The sequence below is a fragment of the Ictidomys tridecemlineatus genome, chromosome 10, assembly GCF_052094955.1.
Source record: "Ictidomys tridecemlineatus isolate mIctTri1 chromosome 10, mIctTri1.hap1, whole genome shotgun sequence".
NCBI lineage: Eukaryota > Metazoa > Chordata > Mammalia > Rodentia > Sciuridae > Ictidomys > Ictidomys tridecemlineatus.
Window position 1 is genome coordinate 89693295 of NC_135486.1, and position 12906 is coordinate 89706200.

The following is a 12906-nucleotide window of genomic DNA, read 5'->3' on the forward strand; positions in this document are numbered from 1 at the left end:
GTCATTTGGAATGAATCAGTCTCTTTCTCCATCATTAAAACTTACCTCTTTTTGAAACCCTTCTTCTCCAGTTGAAGTTAAGGGAGAGAGTGGGGGCCACCAAAAATAGTTCTCTTTTAACTTTATGCCCTTTTTCCTTCTCTCTTTAATTATTTTCCAAGAAGGGTTTTTAACCCCTTGAACTTTATTAATTTACAACCATTATCAAGTTTTAGTTTCTTCATTTACAAATAGGAAGTGAGTTTTTCTGACTAAAATTAGGATTTCAAGACTACTTAGTTCCTCTAAGTACCAGTAGAGGGAGTTTATCCATATATTTGGAGTTTTTAAATTTTTTTATTTTTTATTTTTTGCAGTCCTGGAGATTGAACCCAGGGAATTGAGTATGCTAGGCAAGTGTTCTACTACTAAGCTAAGCCTCCAGTTCTTATCCATATATATATAAATATTTTTTTTCTTCCCCTAATGAATCCAAGTTTTTAACTACATAAAATTGAAATCATGTGTGTACTTAAAAGTATACATTTTCACATGTAAATTAATTTATTTTGACTTAGAAATGATTCGTATTTTTTAATCTTAAATATAGCCATTTACCAAAAATCACTTCTCTTTTACACATAATTAAAATCTATTAATTAGCTGTCTTTTGGAGATGAATGTTTATTATCAAATGTCAACTTTTAAGATCTTTTTAGTTTTAATTAATAAATCCTGAAATGATATTTGAAAAATGCTGTCCTTTAGCTTGTTTACTTTTTAAATTGTTTTTCTTTTAGTTGTAGATGGACATAATATCTTTATTTTTATTTATTTATTTTTATGTGGTACTGAGGATTGAACCCAGTGCCTCACATGTGTTAGGTGAGCACTCTGCCACTGAGTTACAGCCCTAGCCCCTAGCTTGTTTACTTTATTTATTTATTTTGGTCCTGGGGATTGAACCCAAAGGTGTTTTACACTGAGCTATATCCACAGCTCTTTTTATTTTTTGAGACAAGTTCTGACTAAGTTGCTTAGGGGCTTACTATGTTGCTGAGGCTTTGAACTTTTGATCCTACTGTCTCAGCCTACTGAGTTGTTGGGATTACAGGTGTGGGCCACCATGCCTGGCTTACTTGTTTACTTTAAAGTGAGAAATTTAGTTATCATATATGTCTTACTAATAAACTTTGATAATACAATTACTTAACAATGTAATTAAGCAAGGTCTTGCAACTTTTGTCTTTGTAGTACCAGGTGAAATAATAATTACATTTATAGCTTAGTCTTTTTTATTCTTGACTAGTTATATGTGTGAGAGTCTTTAATCAGATTTTAATCTTAAGGATGAAGGAATATTTCCTTTTGGCATATATCATCAATATAACCTATTGAGTAGTACTAGTTGCTGGGAGTATAAAAAAGTAAAACATAGTTTCAGAGCTTGCAATATACATTATCTTGAAGCTAGTGCAGCACTTAAATGGTTTGTAAATAACATTTCAAAGGTTGAGTTTCTTATTTCTAAAGATGTTTTGGTTTGCTTTTTGTCCATAAATTGTGTTTTATGGATAAATTATGAGTCGTATATTGTAATTGAATTTTATTGTCACTCTGAAAGGTTATTAATTAGTCAAGCATATTTTCTTCTGGAATCCTCTTCTGACATACTTTGATTAGCTGTCTGAATTAGAATCAGGAGGAAGACAAAATTCTTAAGTATCCCAGGTGCCAGCCATTTCCTATTTATCATGTAAAAGGTTTGGTGGAGGAGGATGCTTTGCCACTGGAGAGAAAGCATGTTCAACAAATTTCAGCTTCCTAGAGCTAGGCAAACTTGGAATAAACTGCAAAAAGAATTTATTGATTCTTTTTTTTTTTTTTTGAATTTTTTAATGTTTTATTTTTTAGTTTTCGGCGGACACAACACCTTGTTTGTATGTGGTGCTGAAGATTGAATCCAGGCCGCAAGCATGCCAGGCGAGCGTGCTACCGCTTGAGCCACATCTCCAGCCCCAATTTATTGATTTCTTTTGGTTAGAGCTTTAAACTTTCATAGTAAGGATGGATCATAGTATAGCTAATAGTCAAAGTGTTGCAATTGCTTTTTTAAAATCTATTTTCAAAATATATTTGATATGTAGCTAAAAGTTTTAGATGTTACATATGGCACTTAATGCTAACCATATATGTACAGTTCTCAACTTTGACTTTTTGGCTACAGTTGTGTATTTTTTTAGCTTTATAAAGAAATAAACTTTTTATCTTTTCATATTTCAGTATTATTTTCCTACTATAAATTATGTACTAGCTCTTTTTCGTTTTTCTTTTCTATTTTTGGTACTGGAGATTGGAACTCTGGGCCTCTTGCACACTAAGCACATGCCCTACCACTGAGCCATACTCCCATCCCCTGTAAAAGATATGAACTCTGTATTTTTGGACTCATGTCCAGTAATTACACATTCAATCCAGGAAAGAAGGTTTTAAGGTTTACTTACATTGAGGCTTTGGCTGTGGCTCAGTGGTAGCACACTTGCCTAGCATGTGTGTGGCACTGGGTTTAATTCTCAGCACCACATATAAATAAATAAAATAAAGGCCTATCAACAACCAAAAAAATATTTAAAAAAAAAAGATTTACCTACATTGACAGAATTTAAAATTTACTCATTCACAATAATATCAACAAAAGAATATCCAAAGAAGAGTTCCCTAAAACTTTCTTTGGATTAGTGTTTAAGTGTAGAAGTTAAATCATATGTAATACTTCATAGCCACACATCTCTTAATTGGTCTGCCACATCAGTAAGAGTATTTTTTGGCAAATATGATATAATAAAATTATGACATTTTTATGCTGAAATGTATGTGATGGTGCATTTGGTCAGTAATTAGAATTTATGAAGTCTAAGTAAATATTGTTCGAAAATAACGAATCATTGACTATGTCATTTCTGAATTTAAACCAGAAGTAAAATTTGCAAATGATGTGGTTTAATAGAAAAACCTTAATAAGGTTGTCCATTAAAAGAGCTTGGATAGATTGGTATCATTTTACTGATAGTAATAACAATTTACTGTACTGCAGAAATGATTCAAGAAGAAAAATAACCTACAGTGAGTGTGGCTGTTTACCTTTGTGCAGGCAATTGGCGAAGTTATTCTGCCCCACCCACCTACTTTTTTTTTTGTTGTTGTTAAAGGAAGGAGAGTCTTGCTATGTTGCCTACAGTGGCCTCAAACCCTGGGCTCAAGTAGTCCTTCGGCCTCAGTCTCTGGAGTAGCTGGGACTACAGACATGCATGATTGTGCTTGGCTACTATGATTTTAATATTGATGCTTTGATGAAGTACTTACGTATGTATAGGAATGTCACAGTATAAGATGCTGCTACCCCAGGCACAAAGTGTTAACATAAAATTATTTTGCAAAGATCAGTGGTTTTATTAAACCTGTTGTAATGTTATACCTCAAAAACAAAACAAAAACTCTGAGATAATGTTTGTATGAGCACAGATATGTTTTCTCATCTGTAAAATAACAAGGTATATCAGATGGGCTATAATGTCTTCTAACGTGAACTTTTAAAACTTTTTTATGTGGGATAACTAAGTAGGACAAGCTATAGTAGCTGAAAATAATTTGATTTTCTTTTCTTTACAGTTTGAATTATTTTATAGCCAGCATTTCAGTGGAAGGAAACTCACATGGTTACATTATCTCTGTACAGGTAAACTGCATTTAATTATAATTAGTTTTTCATAACAATGCTGTTTATAATGTTGCTGCTTTTAAAGGAAGTTTTTAAATTTCATAACAATTTATTACATTTCTATAGCCAACCACTTTTTATAGGCATTGGGAAATTTATTTAGAAACATAGACTTGATGGGTCATACAGATACTCCTAAGAAATCTATTTTGTTAGTATACCAGGATCCTTAGAAATTTCAGTAACTATTCTAGCACCATAAGGAGATCTGGTTATTTACTTGTTAAACTGTAGTGGACTGCAGTAAAAAAATGCTTTTTTGAATGTCTCAATTAATTTTCAATAGATTCCAGTTTAAGAAAACTTTATTCACTATTTAATAATTTTCTTTGCTTCTTTTTGGAACAATAAGGGCTGGCTTATTTATGGTAGGGTTAATATCTGTATGACTGAGCATTTTGTGCAGTTGTGCTAAGTTGCCTAAAGATTTAGCCAAAGCAAACATTCAGAATTTCTTTTTGACAAACTATGCTTTGAAACATGCAACGACTCAACTTTCCCTCTATATGAAAATGGGGAATGTGTTAATCTCTTAAGAAATGGTGCAAGGAAATCTGATCATCTGCCATAATCTTCATTAGAAAACTTTTCTCCTCTTGCCTAAGAGAGATTGCATCTAAGTTACCATGTAACTTACTATTTGTTTGACTAATTTATACCTTGGAATATGATGACTCATTATGTTAGTAACACATATTGCATTATCTACACAATTTTATTGAACAAATTGAACATTCTAAGTTTTTAGTACACTTAAATAAAAAGCTGTTTCTCGATGTTTCTTCATAAGTGGTCACGTGATAGTTGACTATTTTACATATTTTGAATTTTTTTTATTCTCATTTAGTAAACATAATTCATTCTAAAGAAAAATTTTACTTTTACTGTTCTAGATTTTGTTTTCTAAGAAAACTAATATATTTCAATGTAACTGAATTTAGTTTGCTTTTATGTCCCCTGAATATTTGTCTTGTAGAATTGAAGCTCTCTGGTCATTTTGTTTTTATTTTGAATTTATTCATCTAACAAAAGGTATCAAACACCATCCATATTTAGTGCTTTTTCTGGAGTTCCCATATATGACAATAAGGGTCCAAGACTTCTTTAAAATATTGATTTAGATCCTGGACTCATCACTAAGTGTTCTTTTTTGTTAAGAACCTCTTTCACTTAACAAAACACACAGTATAATCAAACTTTTCCTTTTTAACCTATTTCTGTATCCTCCGGTTATTGAAAACCCAAGAAACAGCTTAATTCTTTGTATTATAAATTATAAATTATTTCATTATAAATTATTATAATATCTGTGTATTATAAATTAATTCTTTGTATTTATAAATGATTGGAAATGGGATATAAAATAGTATTTGGAGAAATTTACAGTCAGAAGACCTGAAGTTAAGTGGTTTCTCACCACTTAGTAGCTATGTAACCTACAGCATGTTACTTAACTTCTCCAAACCTATTTCCTCATCTTTATATTTGTAATTCATTTATCAACTCAAAATGTATTCTGTGGTCCAGGTACTTCTAAATGCCAGGTAGACAGATCCTCAGTTCTCAAAACACTTATGTCTAGTAGGAAGGCAGATAAATAGTCATAGTGCAAAGTTTTGAATGTTTTTAATAGAGAGGCAAGGCCCAGGGTATTCCAGTATTATATAGAATGGTGGTGACAAATGGGTACTAAGGAAGTAAAGCTTCTGGGTAAATGATCTAAGTGATTTTCAAGAACTAATCAGACTTAGCCAGGACAAGCAGAGAAGAATGTAGACAGTGTAATACCAACAGAAATAAGAATTTCAAGCAGCAAACAATCTGGGATATCAGATATGACAGAGATACTGAGTGAGAACATGCTGGAAATTGCATTGGATTTATGACTAGGACTTCAGATAGCATCATGATAAGAGAACAACTTGATGAAGAGCTACAAATACTTGTTGGAGAGATATATACAGACAGTGTAAAGAAAATCATTACATAGTCTGGATATAACTATTTTTTATTTATGGCAGGGCAAGGAGTTGCAGGAATTCCAGTTCTGGTGAAAGATAAGTTGAGAAATGATGAACCTTTCTAGTTAGTACAAAGTATCTAACTTTTCTAGTTAGTACAATTTATGAACTGTAAATTGTTATGTACATTGGTAGTTACTATTATTTGTCAAAATGAGGTCTGGCAAAATTGCCAAATTGAAAATCACACCACTAGTTGGGCACTGTGTTGCACATCTGTAATCCTAATAACACAGAGTATGAGGCAGAAGGATCACAAGTTCAAGACCAACCTCAGCAAGTTAGCAAGGCCCTAAGCAACTTAAAAATTAAAGGCCCTAAGCAACTTTCAAAATTAAAAAAAAAAAAAGAAGGAAGGTATATACCATATTGTTGCACATACCTTAAAAGGTAGTGACTCTATTCCAGTTAGGTGTGGTAGCATACTGCTGCAATACCAACAACTTGGAAGGCTGAGACAAGAATTTCAAATTTGAGACAGAGTCTTGCTCAGGTACTTAGGACCTTGCTAAATTAAAATTGCTGAAACTGGCCTCAAACTTGTGATCCTCCTTCTTCAGCCTCCTGAGTAACTGGGATTACAGGCATGTACCACTGTGCCTGGCTGTAGTACACTCTTAATGATAATTTTTAATATATGCCATTTGTAGGAAGTAGATTTCTAACATGTTAAGCTTCCTTTCATAAAAATTCAGAGTAGGGATTTCTCTGAGTGTTCCTGTTCAAATAATTCTGAAACGTATTTCTGAGTGTCACTTCTTTTTGAAATAGGTCTAGGTGTAAAGGATAATACTGATAGTGAAAGTTAAAACAGGCATCTGTGAAGTAACAGTAAGTTGGTGAATGAAGAGCTTTAAAGTCAAAGCTCATTCTGGTTTATTTTATAATTTATAATATCGAACAAATAAAAGAAAGCACAAAGTCTTGATCAGAGTTACTAATTATCCCTGAGCAGGGTATGCAGCCTCTGGAGTAATTTCATGTAAAATATAGCTTAACTTAAAATGAAGAGCTTTAAAGTCAAAGTTCATGCTGGTTTATTTTATAATTCATTACTTTGTGTGTAGTCACTAAACCATGACTTTATGCTTTAGGAAGTTCTTTTGCATGTTATCTTTCCATATTTTTTTACATGTTACAAAGCACATACATGTTTTGATACTCTTTTTTACAAGATTTTCCATGTGCTAATATGCTGCTGCCTCATTGTTAAAACCCATGGGTAAAGTAATGATATCTTAATTGTGATTTATATTACATACACAAAACTAGTAATACCTCCATTCCCTGCAAACAAAGCAAAATGACTGCATTGTTAGCTGGAGTGGCTTTAAAATAATTTAAGAAGTCCTTGGTTCTCTGTTGCAGGGGGAAAATATCTGAAATAAACAATTATTACTCAGATAATTCTGAAATGTTTCTTTGAATGATTAGTTTACTGTCTCAATTTTTGTCTTGATTATAGGTGAAGTTAAAATGAACTATTTGGGCAAACCATATGTAGCCATGGTTACAACATACCAAATGGCAGTTCTTCTTGCCTTTAACAACAGTGAAACTGTCAGCTATAAAGAGCTTCAAGACAGTACTCAGATGAATGAAAAGGAACTGACAAAAACAATCAAATCATTACTTGATGTGAAAATGATTAACCATGATTCAGAAAAGGTATGTGGTAATGTTCCCCAAAACTTTAAAAACTGCAAAGATCCCATAAAAAAGTGTGAATATTGATACTGCTTAAAGTAAGACTATAATTGTCATTCCTCTTTGTTCTCTGAAATGCACTTGAACTAGCTACATTCCTGCAAGCCCAATATAGTTGTTAACTTAGGAGTCAAGGGAATGCTATGTAAGCTGGTGCCTAGGTCTGTTTTCTGATTTGATTTATTTGTCCTGTACTATAATGTTCTATACTGTAATGTTACTGAAAAATTGTAAAAGAATTGCCATCTATGGGATTCTGATTGAATCCTGTAGTCTAAAATTTTTAAACTGTAGACTGTTATAACTCCTTCTGGTTCTCCTTCCCCCTTATGTGTTCAGTTAATTTAATTTCATGGTTTTGAATCGGAAATGACAGCCTATTGATATATATGTTATATATAGCCTTAACTAGTATGATTCTGTCCCAGGTGCGCTAGTGTATCTTAATGTCAAGACTCAGTTAAAGTTAGAATAGAATTGCTTTTTGCTTATTTAACAATTATTTTTCTCTTAATAAATTCAATAATAAATTGAGTTTAGTTCTTCATGCTTGATCATTATTAATTTCAAGTTACTTGCAGTAAACTTATTTTTTATAAATATATCTTTAAATGTAGGAAGACATCGATGCAGAATCTTCATTTTCATTAAATATGAACTTCAGCAGTAAAAGAACAAAATTTAAAATTACTACATCAATGCAGAAAGATACACCACAGGTAAGTGATTTTTAATGGCATATTGTTTTTTAATGATAAAGCATTGTGTTTTTCTTGTGTGTGTGTGTGTGTTTTTTTTTTTTTTTCCTTTTGATACCAGGGATTGGACTCAGGAGTATTTAATCATTGAGCCACATCCCCAGCCCTTTTTTGTTGTTGTTGTTTGCTTGTTTTGAGACAGGGTCTCACTGAGTTCCTTAGTGCCTTCTACGTTGCTGAGGCTGGCTTTGAACTCTCAAATCACTGGGATTATAGGTTGGTGCCACCACACCCAGTTCTAACCTTGGATTTAACAAGTTCAGTTGACCCTGAGATCAAACAAAACTTTGTATCTCAAAACCAATAATAGGATACATCTTTTCTGGTTTATTCTTTGTTCTTTGCATTTATGAATGTACAATCTAACAGAACTCTGTTGGCATTTTTCATTTTTAAAAAGTAGTAATGGTTATCTCGGGGGGCTGAGGCAGAAGGATTGTGAGCTCAAAGCTACCTTTGGCAATTTAGCGAGGTCCTGAGCAACTTATCAAGACCCCTGTCTCTAAATAAAATATTAAAAGGGCTGGAATGTTGCTCAGTGGTGAAGCATCCTCGGTACAAAAAAAAAAAAAAGGTAGTACTAATGGGAAGCTCCAGGGATTAACCACTTATTAACCACTGAGCCACATCCTCAGCCTTTTTTTAAAATTTTGAGATAAGGTCTCACTAAGTTGCTTAGGGCCTAAGTTTCTGAGGTTGGAGGAACTCATTTCTTTCAAAGATATGTTGTCAAGTAGAAAATGTTGCTCAAACTTTGATGCACAATGGGAACTACCTGAGGATCTTGTTAAAATGCAAATTGTGATTGAGTAGGTCTAGAGTGGTGTCCAGATTCCTGGGTGAACCATTGTGAGTAGCTCATGATTGTTTTTTTAAAACTCAGCATTGACTGTTGCTTTCGTCTGGCATAAACTGTTCATATCACTTATTCTCTTGATTGCCTCTTATTTTCAAGCTTTGGACTCAGAATAGGATATAAAGGTCTATAAGATAACAGTCCCTTTGCAGAGAATTCCCATGGTGGAGACACATGATAATTAACGGCCATGAACTTTGAACCTTAAAGTGTTCATGATCCTGTTTTCTTGAAGTCTAATGAATGATTGCCTATGATTCATGGATTGTATTTTATCTTTGCAAGGCTATGATGAGGAGTCTATTGCCGTGTTATGGCCAGCTGCCATGTCTTGCTGCTTCTGTTTCTGTGAACTCCACAGAGATAGCTTCTCTCTGGCCTATCCTTCATGACTGTCCTTGAGCCAAACAGAACCCTACGTAACTCTTTCCCTTGAAACTTGATCCATGTGCACTTGGAGATAATTATTGCATTTGCTACAACTCCATCTGCATTGTGATACAGAGTCTGTAATCGTTGCTAGGACAACATTCTTGAAAAATTATTATTCTTTGTCAGTTAAGTCCTACTTTATTACTTATTGACATTACCATTATAGTTTATAATAATGTAATTTTTTAAATAACCTTCGAATGTGATATATAACCCAGAATAAATGTTTTAGCATTGGTTATGTGATATTGGGCACAGGATATCTGTAATTTGTTACTCATTATTGATTGAAAATTCTTTTAACTTTCTGATAAATTGAATTAAAAACAAGTTCAATGATAGTGGCTCATTTGCTAATTTTTCCTTCTTTGAAACAGGAAATGGAGCAGACTAGAAGTGCTGTGGATGAGGACCGGAAAATGTATCTTCAAGCTGCTATAGTTCGTATCATGAAAGCACGAAAAGTGCTTCGGCACAATGCGCTTATTCAAGAGGTAAGACGGGAAAAGTCCTCAAGACTTCTTAGGTAGAGGATATTGTCAATGTACAGATTAACTCTGCTTCTTCTTAAACATGATACAGACATAACACAATCTCCAAATAGCATAGATTATCAAAGAGATATTGCACTATTTAATGAGAATAGTACTTTCTTAAAATTTTGGTGTTAAATTTGGATTTGCTTTGGCTTGAATTTGGAGATTGAAATTCAAACTCGAAGATCCAGACTTGACAGTTTATTGAGACTTCTTTACAGTTATTAAAGGAAGTTGAATACATCAAATTATCATTCATTTCATGTAAACAACAGTGTTTTACCATGTGATAGAGTGCTGAGCTGGACAATGGGGATGTAGTGCCAAGCAGCTAAGATGTGACAGCACTTATGGAATTCATAATGGAGTAGAAATACATTATTAACAAACAATAAGCAAGTAAATGGAAAACTATATTAATATGCACTGAAAGGAAGACATACAGAACTAGAAGAATTATACAGAGGTCCTGATATATATATATATTATTGTCTCTATTATTGTCTCTATATAAATGGTACACCAGGTACCACTTATATAGAGACATGAAATTCCATTTGCTGGAATTATCATGGTGGCTCACACCTGTAATTCCAGCAACTCAGGAGCTGTGGCAGGAGGATCATAAGTTCAAGACCAGCCTCAGCAATTTAGCAAGACTCTAAATAACTTAGTGAGACCCTGTCTCAAAACAAAAGTAGTTTTGAGCACCCCTTGGTTCAATCCCCAGTACCAAAAAAGTCCTGATATAGGGGATGTTGGAGAAAACTTTCTAGATAAAGTGATGTTTTGAGCAGAAAACAGAAAATGGAGTTAAATGGAAGTGTGAGGATGTGTATGAGTGTTTAGATAGATTACTTAGTTTATGGTTTCATTTAATTATGCATAAACATTATTAAATTTTGTTTTGTTCTATACCATAATTCTTTCACAATGTAAACATTACAGTTTTTTTCCTTACTTTGAATAAAAATTCTTTTCAACTGGCATGTCAAAACTGGCAGATCTGATTACTCTTTCCCTGTACACTGCCTTGCTTTGCTTAAAAAATTTAATATTGAGCATGTGTGTGGTGGTAGATGCCTGTAATCCTAGCTATTCCAGAGACTGAGGCAACAGGATTGCAAGTTCAGGGCTAGCCTCGTCTCAAAATTTAAAAAAAAAATTAAAAGGGCTGGGTATATAGCTCAGTGGTAGAGCACTCCTGGTTTTAATCTATAGTACCACAAAAAAATAAATAGAATTTAATATTGTTCATGCAACTTACTTATTTCCCCTATGAAGTCTATTTTGAATGATTTTATTCAGTTTAATTAATATAAGCTGAATATAATATTGGTTAATATAACCCAAGTTAAGTCTGTTTGTTAAAATCTCAGTAAACTTGAGAAAGCTTACTTCTAATTGTTTAAAAATATTTATTGATAGCTGGTTCATTCGTGGTAGTTTGACTTCCATGTCTCTCTTAACACAGGTGATTAGCCAGTCAAGAGCTAGGTTTAATCCAAGTATCAGCATGATTAAGAAATGTATTGAAGTTCTGATAGACAAACAATACATTGAACGCAGCCAAGCGTCCGCAGATGAATACAGTTACGTCGCGTGATGTTGCTCTCCTCCAGTGTGGGTGTGAGAAGATCATTGCCATCACCATTCGGTGTGTTCCTGTGGGAAAAAGCAGGCCTGTGCCTCCATAATTTGGTCATTTGGCAGCCCCTGTTTTTCTGCTGTTTACAACATCACCAGTGCCACGTCATGAGCGTCAAAAGAAAATGCCTAGAGATATTTCAAGCTCATGTCATTATGACATTTCTTAAAACTTTTAAAAGAATGAGTGAAGTATTGCTGAAATGTGGAAATTTGGTTGGGTACCATGCTTTCTCTCCCCTTCACGTTTGCAGTTGATGTGTTTTTTTTTTTTAATGTATCTTAAAGGACATAAAATAAAAACTTAAATATTGTAATATGACAGATAACATAATAATTGTATCTACATTAAAATGACAAACATGATATTGCTGCTTGTCAAATAAAAAAAATAAAGAAATAGAATGCCTTTTTTTATGTGGTTGGAGTATCAAGATGGCCACAAAATAATATGTATCTATATAAAAATATTGATGAGTGATGCAAGCATCTAAAGCAGCTTTGTGTTTTTATCTCAATGGTTTAATTTACTTTCATTAACTCCTCCATGAAAAATGTCTAAAATTATTGCATTCAGCATTAAAAAAATGCTTTATTTTTATGGATTTAGACCTGCATTGGATATGAACATTTTGAATATGGAAGACATAATTCCATCAGCAGCTTCTAGTGATATGCTTATACCACGGACACATGTATGAGTAGTATGTAGTGACATCAACCTGGTATAAACGGAGCCTTTCATTCACATTTGTCATACTACTGTTTTTATAACACACTAATTATAATATAGAATAATATCTCAGTTTTGCCTTCCCTGAGTTGTAGGAGACCCTCTGATAATAATCTATTCCTTCCATTTCCCTCTACCTGGTATACTATATCCACTCCTGTAAATCACACTTTGCCTTGCAGTGCATAACCTAAATAACCTTTCTTAAAAAACAAATCTATTTGGTACATTATGCCAGGTACATCAGGTACCACTTATATATATATATGAGACATGAAATTCTATTTTGTTTATTATAAATTAGTGGGAATATTAAAATACTTTGGTATATTGTCATATTTAAATTCTATCTGCCCCTGGCCCCCACAACATATAATTTTGTAAAGCTGGACTATTTTAAAGAATATCCCATACAAATCATTTTCACTTTTAATACTTCAGTTTGTATGGCTAACAGAT

At 33.1% G+C, this 12906-nt stretch overlaps 1 protein-coding gene across 4 annotated transcripts in view; it reads left to right on the top strand.

The window, feature by feature from the left end:
* Cul2 (cullin 2) overlaps positions 1-12123 on the top strand; it is a 94678-nt gene extending 82555 nt beyond the window's left edge. For all 4 annotated transcript variants that reach the window (XM_078023398.1, XM_005330838.3, XM_005330837.3 and 1 more), the window contains exons 17-21: positions 3649-3715; positions 7244-7446; positions 8103-8204; positions 9909-10025; positions 11542-12123. In XM_078023398.1, coding sequence (XP_077879524.1) covers positions 3649-3715; positions 7244-7446; positions 8103-8204; positions 9909-10025; positions 11542-11673 — 621 coding nt within the window. In that variant the 3' untranslated portion in view covers positions 11674-12123. The remainder of the gene's footprint in view (positions 1-3648; positions 3716-7243; positions 7447-8102; positions 8205-9908; positions 10026-11541) is intronic.
* The last annotated feature ends 783 nt before the right edge of the window (positions 12124-12906 follow it).